This window comes from Mycteria americana, chromosome 14 (assembly GCF_035582795.1).
Source record: "Mycteria americana isolate JAX WOST 10 ecotype Jacksonville Zoo and Gardens chromosome 14, USCA_MyAme_1.0, whole genome shotgun sequence".
Classification (NCBI taxonomy): domain Eukaryota; kingdom Metazoa; phylum Chordata; class Aves; order Ciconiiformes; family Ciconiidae; genus Mycteria; species Mycteria americana.
Genome location: NC_134378.1, coordinates 7,595,050 through 7,622,178, shown reverse-complemented (window position 1 = coordinate 7,622,178; position 27,129 = coordinate 7,595,050). Strand labels below are relative to the sequence as shown.

Sequence of the window (27,129 nt, the reverse complement as noted above, 5' to 3'; positions counted from 1 at the left end):
ACAAGGGCTCTTCGAAATAAAATATAAATAAAATAGCTGAAGGACCTCAGAAGAGGATGAGACCAGCCAATAAAGGTCAATTTGGGTGTTGGTCTCTTCTCCCAAGTAACAAGCGATAGGACGAGAGGCAACAGCTTCAAGTTACACCAGGGGATGTTTAGACTGGATATTAGGAAAAATTTCCTCACTGAAAGGGTTGTCAAGCACTGGACCAGGCTGCCCAGGGAAGGGGTTGAGTCACCATCCCTGGAGCTATTTAAAAGACACGTAGATGTGGTGCTTAGGGACATGGTTTAGTGGTGGACTTGGCAGTGCGAGGTTAACGGTTGGATTTGATGATCTTAAAGGTCTTTTTCAACCTAAATGATTCTATAGTTCTAATTTAGGCCAACATCCTGGAGGAATTCAAAAGTGGTAGACAGAAACTTGACATTTGAGTCAGCGCTCTGCAGGGAACAGGGAAGTAGCAGGACTTGGAGGGCTGGACTTGCCTGAATTGAGAGGTGGTTTTACGTGTTGGATTGTTTCAAACTCAGAAACTATGGTATTGTATCCAAGATGCAAAAATCCATCACTGGGGCAGCATCTGAAACGTGTTGTTTTTGAAAGTGAGGCAGATCGGGCACCTCTGTAAGGGCAAGAGCCAGAGGAGGGGGAGCTAAATCAGTGCCAGGTTAAAAACAAACCAACTTCGCAGCTTCGTTTTTTCAAAGTATCTCTATTATTTTCCTCCCTTCTCCCATTAGAGTCTTCATTAAGGCAATTATTTGACATAATGCACCTCAATGAGATTAAATTACAGAAGTGAAGTGGCAGCTGCAGCCAGACGCACTGAATTCTCTCAGCTTCTGAGGTGCTTGCAACAAAGTAGGTCTGGATTATTTTTTTTTTAAGTATCTATCTAACAAAACCCTGGTGCATTCATCTCCCCAGGTTTCTTAATTCCCTGCTGTTCTGATTATTAATCCAAGAACCTTTCTGCCTCTACAGCAAATAGGGGGCTTTGTCATGAGGTTTCTGTAGAAAATGCTCTGTGTTATTCTGTTTGGGGGAAGCTAAAAGATTTCCATGTGCTCATTAAGTAGCCAAAATTATCTGGAGCCAGGGGTTAAAACAGCTGGGAGGAGAACAGAGGAGCCCCTTCAGCCAGCAAACCGTCCCAGCAGCATGTTGCCTTCCAACAAGCACATCTTTAAAAAAGTTTTTCCTTGCGAAGAGTCATCTTTGTGGGAAGAGATGTGCACATTAATCTTTAAGAAATAATTTTTTTTATGGCCAGCAGCATTTGGGGACCCCCCCGAGCAACATCCAGTTCCTCTCCTTGCCTTCCAAGGGAGGTCTGCAGAGGAGATTGGGGCGCAGGGAGAGGAGGCTGAAATGGTGAAGTGCTGGGGACCAGCATGGGACTGGCTTTGCTTTAGAGATGGACCCTCCAGGTTCAGATGGTGGTTCGGGGCGGATGAGACCACAGAGACGGACTAAGAGGACTAAGGACCACCCTGAGTGTCCCATTGCATCCTTCAGACAGGCGCTGCCCAGCTCCCAGCCAGGGCAGCTGAGCAGCGTGTGAGCCAGCTCCTGAAGCACCCCTTTTCAGCCTCAGAAACCATATTTGTTAGGAAAAACTGACACCAAAGCGGTTCCTCCTGTCTTCTCTGGACTGTCCTTCAGCTCCTGCTAAATTTTAACCACTAAAGATTAATCCTGGGAACTTTGCACTTCTAGATTGTAAAATTCAGCATCAGACAAGCCTTGATTAGCATAATTACATCTGCTTGAAAGGATAATAATCAGTGTGAGGTACTGCCGCTCTGCCTCTGCCTTCATAAACCCTTCATGAAGCAGAGATGTGCTCCCATTTCCATTCTGCAGAAGAGGCTAAGGACAAGATTTTTGTGAAGCTCTTCGGTGGGTATCACAGCAGTTTCAGCGGTTTCAGTGACAGGGAACCATGGGCAGCAGAGCCCCTGTTGCCTGCCTGCATCTAGGGGTCAATTCTCCTGCCCTTGTTTGGACATCTGCCCTAGGAGGCAATGGATCATGCCCCACGTGCCATCCATCTCCTCAGCCTCGTGACCCTCACACATGTTTTTTTGCTTTAATAGCCAGGTAGAAATCAGTAAGGGAAGAATTTGGGTTTGGAAGGTGAACACCTTGTGAAGCGCTGGTGAGGAGATGAGAATTGGGCAGTAGCTGAAAAACTGGTTTTTATCATACTGATGCTGAGGTTTGTTACTTAGAAAGGAGGGTAATAAACATTGTGAAGTGTTACACTGTGCTGTGAAGTGTCATCTTGTTAGTGTCAGAAGGGGTTTTTTTAAATATGGGAACAAAAAAGTCACTTTGATACTGTTTATGGTTATTTTAGAGTTGAAGTTGTACTGATGTTAAAAACGTGCGTACACTGAAGGCTGATATACTTGAATATCACTGAGAAATCAATGCCCGTGAAAAGGTGTTAACACAAGATTACTGTTGCTTGAGTTCATGTCATCAAATATAGAGATATATCATACGTAGTTAAGTGACAACTCTGTTTTGAGGAGAACAGGGAAGTGATGACTCTGTTTTGAGGAGAACAGGGATGCTGAAAGCTGGCTCTTTGCCATTATGCCACTTAACCCAGAGCCCAGATTTTCATGTGAGAAACTAAACCCAGGAAACTGTGACAAACACGACACTTGAGTGCGAGACTCAGGGAAGAAGAGCTCTGGGTGGTTTCCAGCCTGCAGGACCAGCAAGGAGAGTCATGGGGAAACCACAGGTATGGAGTTAAACCTAAAGATGCGTGTGGCAGAGGCGAGACCCGGGGCAGCCTGTGCGGGGTAAGCAGAGGGGACCTGCCAGCATGGCTGGAAGGAGCTTAGTCCCCGCAGTGACTTGGTTTTTCACCTCCCTGGGGGTGTCAGCAGGACCCCAGGAACAGAAATGGGAAGGGAGGCCCTGAGGAGCAGAGGATGCTCAGACAGTCCCTGCTTCGGCAGGGACAGCTTGTGCAGCACATCAGGCATGTCGTCCCTGGTGCCGAATTGGGCTGCGATGCTTTCCCTGGGCAGGGGGGCTGCTGGGAGGCAGGGCTGCTGGAAATTGCTTTGCTCTCCTGCGAGGTGTTGTTCCCCAGCAAGACAAAGTCATGACAAAATAGAGAATGCTACCCATTATAGTTAGTGCCATATTATGTGCTCGAGAGGTAAGCTGCCTTGCCAGAGTTTGCTTAATGGTGCAACAGAGAAATGCTGAACAGCTCTAACCATCAGGCAAAGTTAATTTATTCACATATTTTTATTAAGTAGGACTAATTTACCAGCCTCGTTATTTGCTAAGGGACTTTCATCCCTCAGAGCCCTTCCATACTCCCACGCTCCCTTCTGCTCATTGCGGCTCCCGTTGCCTTTGTTTTCCCTCAGCACACCCTCCCGTCTCGCAGGCAGGAGGAGGCGGGGAGCGAGGCTTTGCCCTGTGTCGCTTCCACATCGGGCCCCCGGTGCTGTGTCGGAGCCCGGGGGGCAGGTCCTGCGTGTCCCCCTCCTCCAGGGGGAAATCCCCGCTGGGCAACGCTGCTCCTACGCTAGCACAGCGGCTTATTTACTGTCTCTAACTGCTTTCTGCAGGGAAGGATTTCATCACATCCGGCTTCTAGTTTTGGAAATTGGTGAAGTTGAAAGTTCAGGGTCAGGCGTTTGCGTGCAACGAGGCGGAGGCAGGGTTGGGGTGCTCTGCAGGGGCTGGGGAGCATTTGGTGATGGGTACCAAACTTCCTTGCTGTTGCTCATTAGTGCCAATGCCAGCCCACACCTCTGCGGACGCCAGCCTTGCCCCCGCTGTCAGTGGCTTGTCATTGTAACTCAAACCTGCTTCAGCTGCCACCAGTGGAAATGTTGCCATTGATTTTGAGGGAGCCGGAGCAGCTCGCTGTATCCGCGGTTGCCCTTGCCTGCTGCTCGCCGTTACAGAGCCGGATGCTGCAATAACCCACCGAGGCCAAGGGAAGCGGAGGGGTTGCTGAAGGGCCGGGCACGAGACGGGACTTGCAACTGCAACTGGCAGTTCTCCCTGGAGCTCCCATCGGAGTGGGGCTCGTTGCTGGGGCTGAGGTCCTTTATTTTGGCCTTGGCACGAGGGAGACTCTGTCTGGAGTAATTTCCCCCACCAGGTCACCCTGAGGCCATTTTTCCCAGGAGTTACCACCACATGCTGCCCGCGGAGCTGTCTGTTTGGCAGGGCACACAGGAGTGGATCAGGCGGGGCTGTTTGCCTGTTTTCCTCCTTGCACTTGTTGAGGCTTGAGATTTCTTAATTACCTAGAGAAAAGTGTTAATTACAAGAAAGGCCCATGGTTTACTCTCTCCTCCACCAGTGCAATAAGCCCAGGGGACAGAAAGACCCTCATACATGGGACAGGATCTACCTCGAAGCGCCTGATTCCCTTGGGGTTTTGTGATGCATTTTTGTGGATTTTTCACAGATAAAATATATGCTAAGTTCCCGCTTATGGCTGGCTGGCAGGCAAGAATGAATGGCCTTAATATACTGAGGAGCAAGTGTAAACTCTTCAGCTAAGACAGTGCTCTAGGAAAGATCTCATCCATAGCCACAAATCTGCATCTACCAGAGCAGACAACCAAGCAAACAAAAACCTCTCTCCAGAAGTAATACCTGATTTTTAAGCAAATTCCGTTTTTATTGCATTTATCTATAGTATTCGCACTGTAATTGCAATGAAGAAGCAACAATTACATGCACCAAACTTTAGAAAAGGAGATGTTAATGAACATAAATACAAGCAAATCAAAGCTATTTCATAGCATTGTGCATGCTCTGCCCTGGACACATGCCCTTGCTCACAGGGCTGTGCACTGCACCTGAGGAGGCACCAGCGAACACGTGGAGCACCTCTCTGCAGAAAGCCTCCTCCAGGCCACCTTTGTGCCATGGTCAAAAGTGTCGAATGAAGCATGGCTTCAGTGAAGGAAAGCAAAAAAATGCTGATGCAAAGCCCAGAAGGGAAGATCTTCTCTTTCTTTGATTCGACCGCTGAAATCTCTTGCTTTGCAGAAGCTGATGCTGTGGCTGGCCACAGAGAATTGCTCTCTGTGTCACCAGAGCTGCTCGTTGCAGTAAGGCTGGTGGCACAGGGCCAGCTGGCACCGTGGACCCACGGGGTGCTGCCAGCAGCACTGGTGCCCAGTGGGAGGTGGTCCCGAATGGTTCATCCCATCTGCAACTTCCATAGAAATATGCAAAACCTCCCGGCAGTGATTCAGTAACGATGTTCTCTGTGAGTCTGCATCTCTGATTTCTGCTGAGATGGGGAAGCTTGAGACTTCATCAAGCTATGCCATGCACAGGCAGGGAACAACCGAGTTAGGATTTATTTAATGGAGTGCTTTGTGCATGAGAAGCCCCGTCTGAAGGTGGCTCCACTGTGCTGAGCACTGCATGGCCACCCGGCAAGGGCAGGTCCATCCCAAGGCATTTATCTTTTAGACCAGGGGGATGAGGAAATTCCTCGAAGCCTTAAAGACAGGCGGTGAGGGGGAAAGGGGTATTCCCTGCCTTTCCCACAAGGACAGCCTGCTCCAGGGCCTTGGCTGGGCTGTGAGATGCTGGTGCCAAAACAAGAGGGAGGGAAACGAGACAAGATTATCTTCGGAGGTAAGAGGTGATAAACAAACCGCTATCTAAGTGCAAAGGTTGCCAGAGGCTGATTTGAAGCAGCAAAGAGATGTCAGCACCGCATTATCCTGCACCGATGCCCGGTACTGGTGAAAAGTGACTCTTTCCTGACTCGGGGCTGAAAGCACAAATTCGTAAACCCCCAGGACCACTGCGCTCCTGCGGTGTCTGGCACCTGCACTGGGCTGGCAGATGCGATCAAGGACTATCAGGACCAGTAGCTGATGACCAGGCATCCCATCACTCCTAACATGATACCAGATAATTATCTTGAAGCAACTGCCCGGAGATGTGATGCGAATTGGGAGCTGGCACCACAGCTGGTTCTTGTTCTTTTGAGCAAATTCTCTTAGAGACCAACATTTTTTCCAAGGAGGAACCAAAATGTGTCAAAATGAGTTGGAGATGTGAGACAGCTGCAGAGAGAAGGGGAGAGATTTGCAATTCGTAGGGAGAGTTTCCCCAGTCCTGGCTCTTTCGAATGCAGATTGTGTCAGAGTTTCACTCTAAACTCAATGCCTCACATTTTGCAATAGAAAATTTCCAAATTAGTTGTAACAGGCCTTCAGCCTGCAAGAAAAGGGGTGAAAATGAGGAAGAAGCAACGCTGGTTATCCCAGAAGGCTGCTAAAAGCCGGTCTGTCGATACAGAAGCCCATCCTCCAGGCACCTTTCTCAGCCCCCTGATTTCCAGGAGTCTGTGGACATCACTGATTTCCGAAGGTGACGGGAGATTTGGCCACCAGCTCACTCTTCAGGCACTCAGAGAAGCCCCGAGACGCGTGATTTCAGCCAGCAACTCCAGTGGTTCACGGGGGACATGAGATGTCGTGGCACATTGAGGCGATGCGGAGGAAATCGAGTTAGCCAGAGGTTTGCCTCCATCACTTCACAGCCCTTCCCAAGGACTGGGGCAGAATCAGTTCTGGGTTTCTTTGCAGATGAGCAGAAATCACCAGAAGAGATGTTTTCAACATGCAAACGTAAGGTGGAAAAAAGTACCGTGTTTCCACACATTTCTTATTTATACGCTGTTCCAGTCGAACCTTCTGTAATTCCTCATCCTACCTGGAAATAGCCTGGGAGGTGCTTTCGTATCTGAGTAGGGAGAGAAGCCAATTCTGTGAATTTATTTCCCAAGAGATTTAAAGAAAAAAATCACAGCAGTATGACCAGTCGGGGGTGATCCATGGCTTGGATAGGAAATTTTCCTTTGAAGTAGGTTGAGAAACTGAAATGGCCAAGTTCAAAGGCTGAAAGCTTCCTCTTGCATTAGTTGGAAATGTGCCGTGGCTGTTCAGACAATAAAGCGGGAACTCTGCGAATTACAGGAAGGAGCAGATCATAGCTGAGGGTTCAGCTGGGCTGGGCTGAGTCACCTTTTCCTTTTACCAGGGGAGAGAAAAAATTGCTCCATGTGCCCGATGCTTTGTGCTCTGTGCTACCAGGGCATCGGCAACACCAAGTTTACAACCCCAATTAGGTGGGTGTGCGGGGTGGGAGGAACTTTGGTCCCATGTAGACCTATCCTGAAAAAAAAGATGCCTAAAACCAGCATGGGTTTTGCTCTGTCAGGAGCAGCTGATGTTGCACGTGAGGTCCTGGGCTCCGCGGGAGGCAAGCACGGTGCTCCCGACGGGGCTGCCGGGAGGGAGGAACTTTCTCTGGCATTAAAACAAATTAATCTCAGAGCGGTGAGAGTTTTTTCCTCTGGCTGGACACTGCAATGAGCAGTGCCCGCAGGAAAAACTGAAAAATTATCAAACCCCGCAATCAGCTGAAACTCTTTGAAACCACTAATTGGGTAGAGGAGGCTGCCTAGCAGCAAGAGCTGCTGTAATTTCACCCGCTGTGCTTTGGGACTAACCATATTGGCAGAATTAGTGGGTGAGGCATGATCCGTGCAGCACTGGGGCATGAAGGCGGGCGGATTAGAGACGCTTGCTTGGGGGAGCACCTGCCACAGCAGGACCAGCGAGGTGAGCTTCAGCCAGACGTCATTCTGCACTTTCACGCCCTAGAGAGTTAGGCGGAGCGCAGTGATGGGTTCAGTGATGGAGTTCAGTGATGGAGAACTTTACGAACACCAGTTCAGGTGGGTCCTGGCTATTTGCATCGGTGCTGACTAAGGACTCAGAGCACTTTACCACCCCTGTGGTGGACGTGCTGTCATTGCCCGGGCATTTCTGCTGGGAAAGGCGAAGGGGACACTGCTCGGTGTGACCCCCCGGTCACGGCATGGTCCCCCAGACCTGGACGCCAAGTGAGGGCGGCCTCGTGTCTCCTGGGGCACGTCGTGGCTCTGTGCCCCGGGTGGAAGGGGAGCAGGAGCAGAGCCAAAGGCTGCTGCGCCTCTCCCGGGGCTGTGCTTACCAGGCGTGCAGCGCGGTGCTGTACCCAGTGCTTGTTGTTACAGCGTTACGGGGTTGACATTTAGATGTCACGGAATATGAAATAACCTGTAATTACAGCCTAATTGTTCTGCCAGGGTTTTCTTCTTTCATAATATCGCATGCAGTGCTTTTGTCTCCCCTCAGTGTTATCGCTCCTATTATCCCCCCAGGATGCCACTCAAGCACCTCATCCAGCCTGATTACTGTTTTTGAGAACTGCCTGTTTCTGTCCCTGCCCCAGGTGTATCCCACCCCACGAGTTGTCCTCGGGATGAGCACTGGGGTGGGTGATTCAGGTTGGATGTGATGCAGCCAGTGCCAAAAGGCATACTGGAAGATGTGTCCTTTTTCACACTCAGCACAGCTTCAAGCCTTGCTGGTTTTGGCAAAGGCTCAGCTTTGGTTACCCAAACCTCTCACAGCCATCAGTTTGCACGCTGAGTGGGAGATCCGGGAAAAACCGGGACTCTCGGGGCTTCCCCTTCGTTGTGCTGCCCTGAAAGCCAACGCCTCCACCTGCTCCTCTGGCTTTTTGCTCTTCCAGGCAGAATTCCTGGCGGATTGGGCACACTGGAGCAGGCAGCAGAGCTTACTGGCGGCAGCAAGAGTTGTGAACCCCGACTCAATGCTGTGGGCGATGCTTCGAGCCCTGGAGGGCCACGGGGTGTGCAGGTGATGCCATGGGTGCTGGTCTCGGTGGGAGGGGAAGGGGCATTTTGGGCTGCTCTAGCCCGGAGCCCGCGCTGCTGGTGACGCGGGGCAGGGCAGGGAGCCCCTTGGCACGCGGGATGACAGCGTTTGTTTTCACAGGCTTTGTAAAGACACACTGTGCTGCGCTCGCTTGGCTTCACTCAAGCCAAAAGCCTGCAGTAACGGGGCTTTAAGAGTGAGGGGAAAGTGGTGCCCCAAGAGGTGCACAAAGCACCTTTCCCACACCGTTATTCTCTGCAGAGCTGCATAAATCCCCAGCAGTTTGGGCCATTGCACTTATCAAATCAGTCCAATGCATATGCGGAGTGATTTTTTTTCACTATTCAGGCTGCATATCGAAGAGCTCAGCCCTTCCAGGAGCTACTTGGAAGAGAGTCTGAAGGATGTACCTATTAAAATATTAATAGGGACAGTTCACAAATACGGTGTACTCAGAAGCGATGACTTAATTTGGGATGCTTCTGGCTGTACAAGGCAGCTAACGAACGTGGGGGACTGAGCCTGCGGCACAGGGAGGCAACATCCATCACACTTACTTACAGCTCTGAAGAAGAGCAGCCTAATTCCCCCTTTGTTATTAAAAATTTACCCCTGCAACCTAAAGCCGGCCTCCTCATGCTCTCCTGCATCAGCAAACAATGGCTGCATTGGTCTATCTGTGCAATATTTTAATTAAAAGCCAGCTGCACAATGCTGGCCGAGAGAAGGCGACACGGTCGCTGCTCCGAGGGGTAGCAGGCTAACTCCTTCCTTCACCAGGGGATGGATCTGGTTTTGCAATGACTCTGTGGTGATATATTTCTGGGGAAAGATCAGCAAGTATCACCTATTATTGTTTTAAAAATTCTTGCCTTTTTATTCTTCAGCGGGGTAAAGCCTGGCGCTGTTGGCAGAAGGACACCTCCTGAAGCCGGCTCCCCATCGCCTGTGCCACCGGTGGGACAGTTTACCCTGACAGCAGCTCCCTGCTTCAGAAACTCAGGTTTTTACACCAGAGCTCACGATATCTGTTTTCATCTGTTTGCTAATCTCTGTGCAGTGAACAGCTTTCTCCTTGAGGGTTCAGGCTCAGGGAAGCAGGGGAGGGGAGAAGGGATTCCCCCCTCCCCCCATTTGTGAAAGTGGCCTCACTTTGCTTTCTTTAAAAGCTCAAATTATACTTATTAGGTGAAGAAAAATCACCAAGTTCCTCTGTGCCCCAAAGGCATTTCCAAGACAGTTTATCATAGATTTCACACAGTATCTTTAGAAGAGATTATACAAATCAGAGAGAAAACTACCCAAAAGCCAGGAGACAACTCTGTGCCTGCCAGGCAGGGAAGGGAGGAACCTGAGATGACCCGCAGAGGTGCCTGTGCTCACTGAGCTTGGAAATGACAAACCGTCCCTGTCCTCATCTGGGGCTTGGGAAACACCATTTCCCGCAGACAGTGTTGCCCCGAGCTTGGTGCTACAATAAGAGGTGGGAGCTCCTTAAGCCTGGCACCGCCGGGCAGGTTTTCCTGTCCATCCGTCAGGCACCCGCTGCCCCGCGGAGATGCTGCCTCCCCGTTCCTGGATCTAAGAACTTAAAGATATTCCTCGTCGTATTCAAGCCTGAATTGGTTTTCATCCACAGAAAACCGTATCGCTACCTTCCTCTTAATCTTTTTCCATTCCCTCAGTCTTCTTTTCATCTACAAGTTTTTCCAGAGGGACCATATGCTGTTCCCTTCCTCATCATTGCCACAGATGTGATGCAGCCCAGATCCATGAGCTGGTTCCTGTGGGGCTCTCCAGGAGCTGCATCCCTCCAGGGATGCTTCCCTGCTCGCAGGAATCATTAGAAAACCACCAGCTAGTTCATTTTTATGTGTGTGGAGCGCATACCCAGGTCGATTCTGCATCTTTTTAATTCCTTGACAGCTGCCGCTTTGCTTGGGTTTGATCTCTGAGGGCATTAACCCATAAAGCCCCAAAGCCATTTGCTTCTAGGCTGTGACTCTGGAACAGGTGAAGGCAATTTTGACAGAACTTCTCCATCCTTTGTCTTTCTGGCGAGCAATAACTGCTGCTTTTAACAGACTGACTCATACCCGGTCCCTAACAGCGGTTGTCAGCCCTCAGGCTGCTTTGCAGAGCCCCCGAGCACCTTCCTGCCTGCTCCCTGCTGAGCTGCAGGGGTGCAGAGGTGGGAATCACTTCCACACCATCGCTGACAATTCACAATTTCGCAGTTACCCAGGGCCCAAAATCCTGTAACCCAGCCCCCCAAAACCACTTGTGGCTTCTGTGATTCGGCTTCTCCACGTTCACCAGCACCATGCGGATGCAGCCTCTGTGCCTCAGCTCTAACAGCAGAAGTTTTATGGGTTTAATATTTGTAGGTTATGAAGCACCAGAGAACAGAGAGGTGTTTATCACAGATTTGGGTAAAAGAAGAGGATCGCTTTCTCCCAGCTTTGTTTATTAAATATGCTGAGCCTCAGAGGTCTTTTCTGTTCACAGGACTAAATGAGCTGCCCGGCGAGGCCGAGTGAGAGGGATGAGCTGCACGAGGAGCATGGGGAGATACTGAAACTGGTGCTGAACTTCCCGAGCACCCAGCCCGGGCACAGAGCTGCTAACCCAGCCATGGGGCTGCACAGCCACCCCTTCCCAGAACAGCCCTGCCACGGCCAGCACCCGGGGACACGGCCATTCCCATTTGGGAACTCCCAGGAAAATTAAGACCTCTCCTTCCTGACGTTTCAGGCAGTGGGTGATGGCAGGTATTCACAAGGGACGGCAGCTCAAGGCAATGCTAGTGCAGAAGGAAACACAGAAGTCTGTTAAAAGAACCTAACGTGAAATGTTAGTTAAAAGAATCAATGTCTTTGGAGACCAAAATATTTGGATTTGAGAAAATACTTTAGCTAAGTGCCACAGAAGTTAGCTAGAGAGTCATTACTCTCAGCTTGTTGGCCTCATCTTAAATACGCACCTCAGTCCCATCCTGAACGTTATAGCTGTTGAAGGAGTCTATAATGGGAAATGTTAATCAGTCTTCACAGCAAACCTGACCATTTTGACAATATGTGGGAGATCTCACCCAGGTGTGGGTGCTGCGCATAGACAGCCCCCCTCAGCCCCAGCCGTGCGATGGACACACAGATCAGCTCAGGGACTCGGGCAGGAGGAGCTGCTTCAGCTGGGTGATTTAATGCCATTCTTATCACTGTGCTAATAACTACTGAATTGTCAGTGCCACAAAGCAAAACGTCGAGGGAAATAATTATCTGCAATGATCCTGCACAATGTTCCAGGTTTGAACCAAACCAAAAACTTTCGCCGGTCTCTGTGGGAGTTAGTTTGTTTTATTTTTGTTTCTTAATGCCACAAAGCCAATTCCTGGAACGGGTTTGAGGAAGCAGATGAACAGCAAGTTCTCCCTCAGGATGATTACGCAGGGTTTGTGCCTTCTCCCCTCCCATGCGCAGTGCCACCACGCCGGCAGCTCGCCTGCCCGTGTTTGGGAGTCAGGGATGTGCCAGGAATAAGGTTTTTGCCCGTCCAGAACAGCTGCTCCGCTGCTCAGCACAACTTGCAGCAAAGGGCTTTTAGCAGAATTGTTAATCACGAGGCATCAGATTTGGGGCTCCGCGGGGCTGCAGGGCCACATGATGCCACTGAATGCCACGTCTAGTGCCTCGACGCATCAAATAAAGGTGGTTTAAGCATCTCGTGGTTTAAGCAGAGGACTAAGTTGCAAGCTGGGTCTCATTTTCAGCTCTGCTCCTGCTGAGCTGAGAGATCTCAAGGGATTGAAAGGTCTCGAATCCCGATGAAAAGCAGAGCGAGCCAAGGATGTGGCTGTCCCGCAAGCGCCCGTCCCCTCAGAGCTGAATTTATTAGATGCAAGGACTCATCTTTTGGTGCTTAGGAGGCATTTCTCTGTGCCTCTTTTGGTGTCTTTCTGAAAACCTGTGGGAGCTTTTATTGTGGTGAAATTGTGCTTGGAAGCAGAGTGCCCTGTTGGGCATGAACCCAGGCAGGAGTGTCACACTGCGCTGCTGCAGAGCAGGGCAGCTTCGGCCAAGGTATGGCCGTATCCGGGGGACAGGGGGGTCTTCTCCCTCGGGGAGATGCTGTGCATACCTCCAGCTCCCAGCCAGTCCGTCCTCTTGTTGGAGGACAGGACTTACAGAACAGAGAATCCCAAGTCCTCTGTAAAGAGGAAGGAGGAAGGGGAATAGGAGAGGAAGGGCAGATATCTGAGGAAAGATACCTCCTTTCCCCCCATTTGAAATAAGTATTGTTTTCCATAAACTCATGAAAAGCAGGCACTCATGATTGTATTTCTGAGGCCTCAGCTGTCTCTGCCACAGTCTGCAGCCGGAGGATGCCCAGCATCGCTATGATACAGCAGCAGCCTGACGAACCGCTGGAAGCCTGTCTGCGTTGGAGTCACTCCAGAGCAGCGGAGTATGCAAACCCTTGAATTATGTGAGCAAATACACATGCCCACACTCCCCGTCCTTCCCACAAACACATGCAATAAGATTAAATCTTGTCATTACTCATTTATCTCCTGTTATGTGCTGCTTCACAACTAACTCCAAGTGCCATGCAGTACTGGAGACCTGTTTCTGACCACCACGATCCTCAGACCTGGGTGTTTCCTGGCAGTATCCATCACGGTCAGCGCAGCACAGGGAGCTGCCGGCGCTGACAGATTACCGTCTGTTGAAATAACTGTGTGCCTGCCACAATGAGCAATATGCAGGGAGAGGGTATTTCTTCAGCTTGGAGAAGGGCCAAGGCAGATGGGAGCAACAGTGGGACTGGGGGGCAACTTCAGAGAGGGATCATGTATTGCAGCTCTGCTAATGACACAGGGTAAAGCAACCAGGATGCTGCACCCGTAATAACCAGGCTGTGTTCTTACCGGATGACAGCGATGCTGATTATTACAGGTAACTGTAGTAGTGCCTTTTGCCTGACAGCTCCCTGAGCCTTGCAAAATGGGGCGTGATGGGTGCCGCCAGACCGGTCCTTACGCGGAGGTAGGCGATGGGTATTTCTGTAACGCGTGCTGGAACGGCTGCGAGTGCGAGGGCTCAGGTGGCAGGCTCCTGGTGAGAGGCTGCAGGATGATGCAGAGAGAGAAGCAGCGGAATTCAGGCTGTCGGGGTGACTAAAGGGGGCATTGCCTGGCTCCTGAAGAGGTGACTGCCAACTCAGTAGGTGAATACAGCCTAAATAGTATCATTAAACAGATGTAATTCCTAGGAGGATTTTAAAGTGCGTCTATTTAAAAAAAGGGGGAAAGTTAGAGCAAAGTGCAGCCAAAGTGCAGGGGAGGTCTCCAAGGGCAGGAACGGGACCTGCTGTGCCTCCCCAGCCCAGGGCCATAGGGCAGAGGTGCCAGGCTGGCCAGGGCACAGGCAGGCCCTGGTGCAGGCTGGCCGTGGAGCCCTAAGGAAAGCAAATGGGAAGAGGAGAAGAGAATACTTGTCCTTTATAACTGACCCAAAGGTGAACGAAATGTCACAGGAGGGAGTGAAAAACTACAGGGGTTGTCCTCTGTGGAGCCAAATGGAGGCATAAGGTTTCCCAGAGAAAGGGGGAAAATATTATTTGCCACAGCAAGCCAGAGCCCGGGGACAGACTACTGCTCCCTGAGCTGAGGCAAAAGGCATTTTATCCACCCAGGTTTGTACAGCCCAGGCTTAGAAATTTGCCTGTGAAACCCTGGACTTGAATCACCTGGCATCAGGATGATCCTTCACATTTTGGATATGTGCCTCAGTGTCTGGGATTAATGGGATGCCTCTGCCTCTAATTGAAATCGAATCTAATAAAAAAGTGAGCTTTCCCCTTGTCCTTTCCTCCACGCCACAGATTAAGGGACCCTTAGCACTTTAGCTCTGCAAACACAATTGCTCTTTCAATTTGAAAATGCATTTTGTGACAGACTGTGGAGCAAGACATCAGGAGCAAGCACGGAGCTGGCAGCAAATTCTGGCCACTTCTGACCATCAAGGAGATACTGGATCTCCCAGCATGACCATTGGTGAGGTACCGGATCTCTCAGCCGGACCATCGGGGAGATACCAGCTATCCCAGCCTGACTGTCAGGGAGATACGGGATGCCCCAGCTCAGGACTGAGTAAACCTTTCCCCAAGGGAGTGACACCAATGTGCTTGTTTGGGACAGGGGTGGCTGTAGGAAAGACAATGTGAGGAGGTCACTACTTCGTGTTTAATGATCCCCCAGAGAAGGGGTTCTTCTGCCCCAGCCCAAAGGAAACGGGCAAGGCCATGGTTCTCCGCAGCATCACCCTGGTCCCATCCTCCTGAGGATGAGGAAGGAAGGACCCCTCATCCTCAGCTCTCCTTGCAGCCTGTGGCTCGGCTGGGGACGCAAGGCTCCCACAGTCCCGGGTCCCGGAGTGGACCCACTCATTGCTGGGGTGCTCTCAGCCCCTGCACCTCTCAGCCCCCGGGGTCTCCAACCTGCCCCCCCCCCCCCCCCCTGCCTGGGCTCCTTCCTCCTCCTCCTCCTCCTCCTCTTCGGCTCAGGGTGCGCTAGGACCCGGCGGGCGCAGGCGGCGGGGGGGGCGGGAGGCGGATGGGGGGGTCCCGGGGACTGGGGTAGCCCTGGGGGTCGCGGGCGGTCCTGGGGAGGGCCAGGTGGTTCCCGGGGGTCCCGGCGGCTGGGGGAGATCCTGGAGGGTCCCGGGCGCTGGGGGTCCTAGGCGGTCCCGGGTGGCTCCCGGGGCTGGGGGGTCCTGGAGGCCCCGGGGGTCCCCGGGACTGGGGTGGTCCCGGCCGCTCCCCGCCCTTCCCGGCGGAGGCTCGGCGAGGGAGTTTGCAGGGGAGGTGGGTGCAAGAAGCCGGGCGGCTGCAAGACTTGGGGTGAATCGTGGCAAAAAAGGGGAGGGAGGAGCCGGGGCGGGCGGGAGGACGGGGAGGGGGCGGGGGGCAGCGGGGCGCCGCGGCGCGGCTCCCGGCTCCCGGCTCCCGCCTTCCCCCTCTCCCCGCTCCCCGCTCCCGGCTCCCGGCTCCCGGCTTCCCCCTCTCCCCGCTCCCGGGTCCCGGCTCCCGGCTCCCGGCTCCCCCCTCTCCCCGCTCCCCGCCGCAGGGTGCGCGGAGCTCCGCCGGGGAAGGCTTCGGGGGGCGATGGAGAACGGCTCGGCCAGCCCGGGAGCCGCGCTGGGCGGCAGCGGCAACCAGACCCTGGGCAGGATGCCCCGGCAGCCCCTGGAGCTGCAGGTGGTCACCATCCTGCTGGTGCTGCTCATCTGCGGGGTGGGCATCGCGGGCAACGTGATGGTGGTGCTGGTGGTGCTGCGCACCAAGCACATGGTGACCCCCACCAACTGCTACCTGGTGAGCCTGGCGGTGGCCGATCTCATCGTGCTGCTGGCGGCCGGGCTGCCCAACATCTCGGAAGTGGTGGCTTCTTGGGTGTACGGCTACGCCGGCTGCCTCTGCATCACCTATTTGCAGTACTTGGGCATCAACATCTCCGCCTGGTCCATCACCGCCTTCACAGTGGAGCGTTACATCGCGATCTGCCACGCCATCAAAGCGCAGCTCCTGTGCACCGTGTCCCGCGCCAAGCGCATCATCTCCTCGCTGTGGCTCTTCACCTCCCTCTATTGCCTCATCTGGTTCTTCCTGGTGGACACGACCCAGGTCACCTTCTCGGATGGGGCACAGGTCAGCTGTGGCTACCGGGTGTCCAGAAGCCTTTACATGCCCATTTACTTCTTGGATTTTGCTGTCTTCTACGTCATCCCGTTGGGGCTGGCAACTGTCCTCTACGGCCTCATTGCCCGCATTCTCTTCATGAGCCCCCTGCCCGCCACCCCGCAGCGCTCCTGCCTGGGCTCCACGCACCAGGGCGGCTCCCTCAAGCTCTCCTGCCTGGGCAACAAGGGGGCCCTGAGCTCCCGCAAGCAGGTAGGGGCTCCCCACCGGGCTGGGGCACGCTGGGCTGCAGGCAGTGCTGTCAGGGGCTCAGTGCTTGGAGGGGCATTCTGGCAGGGTATGGGGTGCCCCAATATTTTGCTTCCCTTTGTAGGGAGAGCTGGGTGGGCCAGTTTGCTGCACGGAGGGTCCCCCCAAGCCCAGCTGGGGTCTGGCAGCACAGATGGGCTCCCCCTGCTTTGGCTGAGCTTGGTGGAGCAGGACAGGGCTCCAGCACCGCTTGAGAGAGGCAGGAGTGCAGGCGTGTTTCCTGGATAATTAATTACTGATTGCCTCCCTGAGGAGGGAAGTGCTGGGTCATATTATGCCAGCAGGACTTGCTTCCCAGGCAGGGTCCTGGGCAGGTGACCTGGGATTTAGGGGAGCACAGGGAGGGGAGAGCTGGCACGACCCCCTGCCCTGTGAGCCCAGCCTTGGCTGCAGCCCCCCGGTCCCTGCAGCTGGGGAAGGTGCCTTGGTGTCACAGTGGCGTGTCTTCCCTCTCGGTGACTCCTCTGTCATTCAGCTGCCTCCTGGCTCCCCATCTCCTTCTACTCCCACTTCCTGCCCTTGTTCTTCCTCTTTCTCTGTCCACATGGACAATTACTGTCTCTTGCCCCATCTCCTTGGATGGGTCAGCATCTGGACATGGGACTCTGTTGCTTCCTAGCTGGCCGTTTGCAGGAGACCGTCCCATTCCAGTTTCAAACTTTGCATAGGCAGAGACATGGGCTATTTTAAAGGAAAGGGCTGAATCTGGGAGTCGGGCTTAAATCACTGAAATCACCAGTTCTGTTGTGATTTCCAGACAGCGTGAAATAAGCTTCAGCCTGTCCTAAAGTCCTCATGTTTCCGAATCAGTATCTCATTGCCTGACTTGTACAGGAACCTCCATTCCCCAGGAGAGACGATTCAGAGTTGCGGAGGGGAAGCGAACAGCCCAGAGAATGCATATTTCTTCATCAACTTCTAAGTCTTTCCAGTTCAGCTTTTTCTCCCTTTCGCTCCAGCACAGAAAGGTTTAAAGCAAGTCCTGACTTCTGCAGAAGTACCTGCCTGCTCTTCCAGGGTCACTGGCTGCTGTGGGAGCCTCAGGCAGGATGTTGGGCAGCGAGGTCTCTAGATACTACAAGGCAGCGCCTAAAGCTGCGGGTCGATGGACCTCTCCTTCCAGAGCAGCCGCTGCAGGGGCTGTGCCGTGGAGTGGCCGTGCTGCACACAGCGTGCTCCAGCATCATTAGGACGAGTGGCTAAGGCCGTTAGTGCTGATGGGGCTGGATGACAGGCGCTCCAGCTCCTGGAAACATCTTGTGCTCTCTTTTCTGTTACACCAGGAGTTTTCTCGAGATGGTCATTACCTCCCGAATTACCTTAGCATGGAAAGACTTCCCCTAGCTGGTCTGACATCGCAGAGCTGGCATCATTAGGAATAAAGATGGCACCGAGTTTTTAAACTGTAAACCAGTTTCCCAGGGCTTCCAGCTATGTTTTGTTGAACACTTCCTTCTGATTTCACACCAGCAGCTCTTCAAAGCAGGCTGTGTTGAGAGTGATGGAGGAAGAAAGCCCAGCTGTGCCACCGGTGGCATGTGGGCTAGGTGGCCGGCACACGGGCTGGTGGCTGTCAAATGGATGCAGTGCTGCACCCCAGAGGTGGCTGCAATCCAGGTTTTTCCATGAACATCTTTCACAAGTTGGATATGGCATAGGACATGATTGCTTCATTTTATATATAATCAGAGGGAAATTTATATGACTGTCCATAAAAATCAGAGGGGGGAAAAAATGGGATCTGGGAGTTCAACTTTAACCACTTGATTCATTGCGGAGGGGTTGATCTGCTGGACAGTGTATAGAAATAAGTTATCTGTGCACCAAAGCCAAGTAAAACCACACGGCTATTTTGATGAGAGTTTCGGGCAGTGTGTACAGAAGCGCTTCGAGCATAACAAACCCAGGTCCTGTCAGAGCATCTACCTTAGCACTGAGATCCAGCCAGAGGTTTTTGCTGGCAGTGCAATGGATTGAGGAGCAGAAGCTGCAGTGAGTCATGATTCTGCACCTAGTTATGAGGGGAAAACAAATAACCCAGCCACCCGGGGGGAAAGAGGCCACCAGAGACCCCAAGGGGTCATCACTGGATTCTGCCTGGAATTTGTCTCCCTGAGCAGGGGCAGCCAGAGCCACAGGAATGATATTTTTGGGGAGATGCTGCAGCGTGCAGGACCCCAGAGGGGTGGTGGGGGCAGAGCAGAGGGGAAGCGGGGGCTGAGTGCTGGGGAATGGGCAGATCATTAAGAAAGGGATTTTAATGTAAGAAAGAAGGTAGCTGAACCCATTCATGCCAGCAGAGCTGGCAGATAGAGATGCTGGATAGGAGAAGGGGCTTAAAAGTGAGCGCAGAGGAGAGCATTCCCATGGCCAGTGGGGCCCCACAGCGGGACATGTGGGCGATGGAGGCAGAGGTGCATGTGCCCATGTCAAGGGACAGGGCAAAGTCTGGGGGGGGGTACAGCCCCCATAGCACCCCCAGCACCCGGATCCATGGGACACCCCACCAACTTGGCTTTAGCAAAGGTGGGAGAGAGGCACAGAAGGGACCTGAGTGGTCTTCTCCAGGCAAGGTTCACCTCCAAGGAAATCAACAGCAAAAAGCCCCCCCGTGCAATGGGCAGGTACGAGCCCTAAAGGGGAGCAGCCTGGACACCGGTGTCCTGTGTCATCTTCACCAGAAGAAAGGTTTCCTCTCTGATTTTCTGATAGCCATGGCATCACTGCCCTCAAAACCAGAGGAATCTTGTGGAAAGAAGAAGCACAGATGGTTCTCAACTCGGACCACCGGACACTACTTTGCAATAGCTGATGCTGGCCGAGGAGCTCATAAGCAGGTTTCCTCGTTCATTAATCACCCGTGGCCAGGGTGGAAAGGAAAGGGCAGCCTGACAGGTAATGCCATCGACCTTTTACACTCTCCTGAGAAGTGCTTACAGCCCTTGAAAATGTCACCGGGAATTTCCATGGGGGCCCTTGGTAAAGAGTCTTGTGCTGAGCATCAGAAGTGAGGACACAGCATTGGAAACTGCTCTAATAACAAATGCTGGTGCTCTCCAATCTGACAGGGTGATGGACCCAGCTTCCTCACTTCAGTCAGTGAGGAAGCAGCTTCTTTAAAATGCAATTGCCATGTAGACTAAACCACTAAAGACACCATTAGAAGTCATGGTTGCAAGTTTGGTCCAAAACTTGCAAGTTTTGTCCATCTTCCTGATGGACAGATGGTTGCAAGTTTTGTCCATCTTCCTGATGGACAGAGGCTGGACCCAGCTTCCTCACTTCAGTCAGTGAGGAAGCAGCTTCTTTAAAATGCAGTTGCCATGTAGACTAAACCACTAAAGACACCATTAGAAGTCATGGTTGCAAGTTTGGTCCAAAACAGCAATAGTGTTGCTGTCTGACAGGCTTCACGTGTGCAGCGAGAGCTTCACAGGACCCTGCAGACAGCAGGTTGTGTCCCAGTGATGCGGCGAAGCGGGACTCCAACCCTGCAAACACCTTTGAGTTTGTTGGGGTGGTGGTGCACAAGCACCTGCCAGGTTCCCATCACAGACCAGTGGTGTGAGAGGGCGGTTTGGCTCCCGGAGGATCTGTCGGCCAGGAGAGCAGAGCGGGGCAGGACGGGCGTTGGGTGTGTGTAGTTCAGGTGGTTCCTCTGACCAGGGTACAGGCACCCATGTCAGTGCTCCTCCTCTGGCCTCCCTTTATAGGGGAACCGGCTCTTCCAGGTGCCGTGCCCAGAGTCCCCTGAGAGATGCCCCAAAGGGGCTACTCCAGAGGTGCCCGTTTTTCTCCCTTGACTCTAAAGAGCCTGGATGGCTGGGGGTGTTTTGCTGTGGATGTGCTCCTACGCAGCCCCAGCACTGCACTGCTTGCTTTTCAGAGTATGAAGACGCTGCTGTTCCCTCACTGGTGCCTCTAAAACACTTAAGTCCAGAGCAGGACAGTGAGTTTTTGCTGTGCCTATCACCTACAGGAGACAGGGCCACAGATACCAACACCAGCCGCCTCCGATTTCACCTGCCGGAGAGGGACCACTAGAGGGAGTGGGATTCCTGAAAAAGGATGCTGCAGCTCAGGATGATGGTGCCTGGGCAAGGAGGGGTGACACTGGCTGGGGAGAGGTCTGTGGCCTCCAGAACAGGAGCAGAGGCTGGACCCAGCGCTGCCAGAGGGGATGGGTTGGAAGGGCTGTGCAGGGAGGCAAGATGCCGATCATCTTGAATGGAGCAAGAAGGATGCTCACAGTGGCTTTGCTCTAGGAGTTACACCGGGCTTGGCCTGGGGAGGTGGAAGATGAGCTGCCCCTTAGCTTTGGCACAGGGCCCAGGCTGTAGTCAGGGGTCTGTACAGCAGGTATCCTTGGCCATCCAGCAACAACCCTGGCTTACATGCTCCAAAGTGCTTTTCAGCTAAATATCAACTATTGTAGTAAAACTTCCCCTTTTGTCTACAAACCCTTGTCTTGCTTCTATCCATAGCTCCTGTACAGCTGTTGTGTGCACACACTATGTACAACAGAGTTGTTGCAAAACACTTGTCGGAAAAATTGTTGTCCCTGAGCTGGTGCTTCCCTGAGGAATGCTTTGAGGCTACAGCAAAGCTCTGGCTTTTTTGGGTCCAGCCGGTTTTTTGGGGCCATAATTCAGGACTACTCCAGTTAGGGATAAATGTCCCAAACTCTCCTCAGTGCTGATTAGGTGCATTTTTCACATGAGCACCAGAAGTAAGTTCAGAGCACCTCATGCGTGCTATAGTTACTCGCCTCAGCAAGGCAGAGTGAGGAAAGGCACGGGGACAGGTTTCGGCCATGCATGCAGACAATGCTGGAGATGTCTTTCCCCACGTGGGAGATACGAGAGTGAGTTTGGGATAGACCGTTAGGTTTTATCCAGAGGAGACATCCTGTGTCGACACAATTTTGCTAAAGTCGCACCCAGGAGAACACAGTCCATGCGGACGGTTGGCTTTAAAAGGCAAATTCCAATCTTACAGCAAGCTCAGGGCAGGGCTGCAAGTCCCAGCTTGTGGTCTGGATGCAGCGTCCTCGGGGAGCACTGAAGGCATTTAGTGAGATGGAGGTAATAAATCCTCATGGTGCTCTTTCCAGCTGGTTTCCCCTCCCAGGACAAAGACAGCTTTTTTGCAGGGCTGTAGGACACGTAGCTGGAAGCGCTCTTCGGATGACAGCACTTTGTGGTCTTCTGCTGTCTGGAGGGAGGTGTTGGGAGCTTGCTCGGGCAGGAGCTGGGTGAGCACTCGCTGGCACCGCCGGCATTTCCATAACAACCGGGCAAAAAGCAGGGGCAGTTATGGCTAAAAAGCAGATGAATCACTGAATCCAGACTACGTTTCTTTTGGTCTCAGAAAGGACCGGAATGAGCTTACTTTCCAGCCTTATTAGGATACGCTGCCCCTCGTGTTGTCACTCGGGTGCAGAGTTCGGATCACTCTGCACAAACATCGTGGGTTCCTGAATGGTAAAACAAGGCAGAGAGTTACAACAGTCAAAAAGCCAAAGATATTTCAGTCTCAGGAGAAAGCACGTGAGCAGTATTAATCTGTTAGCTTTAAAGGAGACATTTCGGCCGTACAGAAACCTCCCGGCCAGAAAGGACACCTGCCAGAGAGCAGAGCTAAGCGTATGGAAGTGCAGGGATTTATCCTCCCCAGCGCTGCGAGGGGTAACTGTGCATCTTGGAACTGAGACAACTGCTGAGTGAGGAGTGTCAGTGTCTCAGTAAGGACCTGCAGAGGTGTGGTATTTCACTTTCCCAGGATGTATTTTGCAGCAATCCTGCTGCCTAGGACTGCTGAAGTTGATGGAAAGACTCCCACCAACCTTACCCCCAAGACAGCCCTTTAACGTGGACCCTTCCAGGCAGGGCCAGGATGTGTTCAGTCTCTGCATGGGATGGAAAAGTGCAGAGCCTGCCCTCCTCTTCCAGGAGGAATAAACTGCTTAGCAGAGGGGAATTAAATTCTGACTGAAATTGTACTTAGGTTCACTTAAGCTGAGGAGTCGGTTGCATTTTGCTTTAGGGTTCAGCTATTAGCACAGTTTTGTTCAGATCAGCTTCATTCAGGTTCTCGGGAAATAAACCTCAGATGCATCAAAAATACGGCAAAAGCAATTCTCTCTGCAAACCTGAGAAGCAGGTCTGTGGAAGGCAGCAGTGTGGCTGAATGGTCCATCACTGCCGTGTCTATTCGCTGTAAAGTTATATAGAGAAGTAGAAAATGCAGGTCCCATGCATATGCACCGCTCATGTGGCATACGGTATTGAAGCAAAATCTGTGCCTTTCTGGGCTGATCTGATACTGGGGGCTCTCTGTTCCCAGGTCTTGCAGTGCAGACCACAGCAATACGGTCTCACCATTGCTGTCAGGACGCTCCTTCCCTTGGCAAGGGGTGGCCGAGCCTGGATTGCCCTGCCAGCCTCAGCAGGAGGCAGCGGCTACAGCCATGCTGGTACGTAGAGATTTTGACCATGGTCAACTGTGTGCCAAGCAGCTGCTGTCCACTCCCAGCCTATCTGTTCAGGAGATTTCTATAAACCAGATTATCACCCTAGCAATTGCATGCTAGATAGGGTGGCTTGAAACCAAAAGCCTGTGAGATGACTCTCGCTCTCCTGCATCCAGCCAGCCCTTGTAAAAGGCATTGAAAAGCTCTGAAGCTACCTTTCACTGACACATCTTGTACAATCTCTCCTATCTTTCCCAAAAGGCAACAAACTGCGGCAGCAAACATACTACAGTCTTAGCAATAGCCTCAGCACTCACCGTATCACTGCAAGATCTTATTCTGGGAAGTGTCCTCACATTCCCATTAAACCACACACAGCAAAACACTTCTATTTTGACCTCAGCTTGAGAATAGTTCCTTTCTTGTAGGGAAAGTTTTGTTGCCACTACCAACCACCCCCAATTTCTACTCAAACCAAAGCATTACAGGAAGGCATAGTTCTTTGTGACTAAGTAAAAAAAAGCACTCCAAGAAAAGCTGAGAGACTGTGAACGTGATCTAAGTGCTTATTTCCATATTGAGAACTGGAGTCATTGCACAACTCCCTTTCTGCTGTTTGAAACGCTACTGCCTTAATACGTGTGCGGCATCAGTGTTTACTCATACTTTCCTCCTCGGGGACGTGTGTAGTCTGTAAGCGTTTGCTGGAGGATGGTTGTCACCTACCAGAAATAGCTGTCAAAATCATTAGGATCACTGGAGTTTCAGTACAAAACCCCATTTTCTCAAACAAGCTTGAGTCAAGCTGAGGGTGATTACTGCTCACTTCTGAATTCTCAATATCTTCTTGTTCCTAATATGTTAATGTAGTACTTCCCTAGTGTGCTGCAAATTAAAATAACCCACAGCAGTTAGCTAAGTAACTCCCGTATCAGCACAAGTAGGAATTTGTGTAAGACTCCAGGCAGTCTCCGCTGCTCTCAGTGCTGCTCTGTACCAGGAGCCTCTCCCTGGGAAGAGCATAGCTGGCGTAGGAAAGCAGAAGATCCTAGGCAGGGAGCCGAGATATACCCCATGGCACCCCAAAAGTTAGGGCCCTACTTTTGCACAAGTTAGTTTCCCCATTGATTTATTGTTACGTGCAATTTTCAAATTTGCTTTGTGGTACAGAAATTCCCATGATTATCCCAGCCCATTTCCAGGCTAGTGGATGCTTGCCCTAGAGAGCTTTAAAGGCTGTTCAACGGCAGGTGAAAACCTGTCATTTAAGGGGTTTATTTATGCATGATTGTTTCATGAACAAAATGGATTCAGAGAGGAATAGCCCCATGGTTTGTGTGCCTATTTTAAACGCTTAAAGAGAGATATAAGCAACATGTAGACTGAATTAGCGGTCTGCACCATTTCTCCAGGTGTGAAAGCTCTGCTGGAGATTTAGCACCATCTGACTATTTCTCTTTTTGCATATCCCCGCTGGCAAGGTAACCAAAATGCTGGCTGTCGTGGTGGTCCTCTTCGCCCTTCTGTGGATGCCTTATCGCACACTGGTGGTGGTGAACTCCTTCATTGACCCTCCGTACCTGAACATCTGGTTCCTTCTCTTCTGCCGCACATGCATCTACCTGAACAGTGCCATCAACCCCATCATCTACAACCTCATGTCACAGAAATTCAGGGCTGCCTTTAGGAAGTTATGCAAGTGTGAAGAGAAGAGTGCCGAGAACCCCGCGCCGTACACCGCCCCGGTGTACTACAGCGCTATGAAGGACTATTCTCATGACAGCTCCGATCACAACATCACCAAACAAGAAGATCTGAACAGTCTCCCTGCACCTGCAGAGAAGAACAAGCCTGCCAAATAAATCCTGGGACCCTGAAACGACACAGGCAGTGGGAGCTATGTGGCTGTATGCACTGTGTTGGGAAAGTGCCAACAGAAATTGCTTTGGCATTGCAGCACACTTAATTTAATACCTCTCCAGGGCATTTAACAAAACAGATATTTAGAGGCAAATTAATTTGCTTTTCCTTAACGCTAATTTATTCTTGTTTGGTGAAGTGTTAGGCACAGGTCAATGTTTAGCATCTTTAAAGAATCTGTAGTTAAATATAGCAGTGCAACGCCATTCTGTGTTCGTGCAAGTGCAACTGCTTGTTGAGTTGGGCCAGAGCATTGAGAGGAAATCCAGGAAGAGAAGGTCATTCAAGGAAAAAAAAAAAATACAAACCACCACCTTCTTTCTGCTGGACCAGTTTTCTTAGAGGCTGAGATTCACCTACCGGAATTTACATGCCTATAATACAGACACTCTGCATGAGCTGCTCCTCTAGAGTCCTTTTAGAGTTAATGGGGACAATCGGGCACTTCCAGGAAGCGGCTGCTCTCATCTCAGCATAGTCCTCTGAGGAAGACACATACCTCAGGAGGAGATGAATGCCTCCCGACGTGTGACTACTTCTGTCCATGGACTGTAAAGGGGCTCTCTCAGGTGGAGACTCCTATGTTAGGAATAACCGAAGCTGGGTGTCATGAACCTCACCCCATGCTTCTGGAAATATTGCTGTGCTGGTAGCACATAAACCCAAGGTCCAGACTACTTGGATTTGTTACAGAAAAATGAACAAACCAATAATGAGTGTTCCTTAAGGTAACAGTAATACTTCCATCGTTGTGGTCTAAGCTTCTTTTGGATAATTTTACCTTTTCTGTGCAAATTCCTCTAGTTGCTGCAGCTGGATACCATAGCCTTGTCCTGTAAGCCCCGGTGTGGTGTAGCTGCGAACTGTCGAGCAGTGTTGCTCTCTGTCCCAGCTACAGTTGCATTTCAATGGCAGGTGAAGCAATTCTCTTATTTCCTGAAAATCATTTGTGCAAGTCCATCAAGTGTTTTGTGATAAATGACTATAAGACTAACAATACTCATTGCTGCTATCATCTCATGAGCAAAATAGGTATTCATAACCTCAGGCATACAAGAAACCAGCCCAAGGACACTTGCCCCAGACTTGCAAGACACTATCTGGAGTCGGAGTAAAATGTAGAAGATTACACATGAGCCAAACGCTAAGGCTCTTGCCAAATAAAACAAGTGTCAGCCACCAGTAACCCTCAAGTGACTGTAAAAAATTCTTTGAACAGCCAATCCAGCCTCACTCTTCAACACCGTTTTTCACCAAACGATAGTGTTAAATGATCTTAGAATTCTGCATACACTTTGAAAAATATCTGTGTGATATTCTTCAGAGCACAAGATGTTAAGTAACCATTCTGTGTCTATGGGAAATCACTTCCCTGGGTGAGTCACAACAAGACCTCACCTCCCACTGTTGGGAACTGTCCAGGATCGATTACTTTTTGGTGTGGGGTGGCTTTGCATGTAAGATTATTATATTGTGAGTTATTAAACTATCTATTTTGACCCCAAAATAACTGAAGGATGAGGAAAGAGAACATCGTTTTTTGCAATTATTTGAAACAGTGTGTGTTTGGAATTTAAGGATTCATGCCATTTTTGCACTCTTTTGTGTATATTGGGAATTTAGGAAGAAAGTTCCTCTTTATTGTTGTTAAGGAAATTCTGCACAGATATTTGGGATTTGCTTCTTGAAGAAAATGGAAGTGTTTTTGCTACGATGTGAAAAAATTGTTCCATTTGGCAAAAGAAACTAGGAAATGAAACAATTTGCCTATAACAATTTTTTCTCTAGTACAGATTTCCCCCCCCCCCCCTTAGAACAGATTTTTCCTTAGCAGCTCAGAACAAGCCATTGATAAAAGCATTGGTAACACCCTGTAAGCACGGTGGGGTTGGAGAGGAGGAAGAGCTGGGACGGGGGCTCTGCACGCCCGTGCTGTTTGCTGTGGTCCAGTAACTAGATGACGGCAGCAAA

The 27,129-nt window shown here is 51.3% G+C and overlaps 2 protein-coding genes across 2 annotated transcripts in view; one reads left to right on the top strand and one right to left on the bottom strand.

The window, feature by feature from the left end:
* Positions 1–27,129, bottom strand: part of SLC2A10 (solute carrier family 2 member 10) — a 207,278-nt gene that overhangs the window by 59,047 nt on the left and 121,102 nt on the right. The window lies entirely within an intron of this gene.
* LOC142417034 (thyrotropin-releasing hormone receptor-like) lies at positions 15,924–25,296 on the top strand. The gene is made up of 2 exons (XM_075517313.1): positions 15,924–16,709; positions 24,720–25,296. Exons 1-2 carry the CDS (start codon positions 15,924–15,926, stop codon positions 25,098–25,100), a joined length of 1,167 nt encoding a protein of 388 aa, XP_075373428.1. The 3' UTR covers positions 25,101–25,296.

What these genes read in the sequence shown, in the direction of transcription:
- LOC142417034 (XM_075517313.1), top strand. Translation starts at nt 15,924, where the DNA reads ATGGAGAACGGCTCGGCCAGCCCGGGAGCCGCGCTGGGCGGCAGCGGC. An exon ending in CCCTGAGCTCCCGCAAGCAG is followed by an intron (nt 16,710 to 24,719) that starts GTAGGGGCTCCC and finishes CCCGCTGGCAAG; the next exon opens with GTAACCAAAATGCTGGCTGT.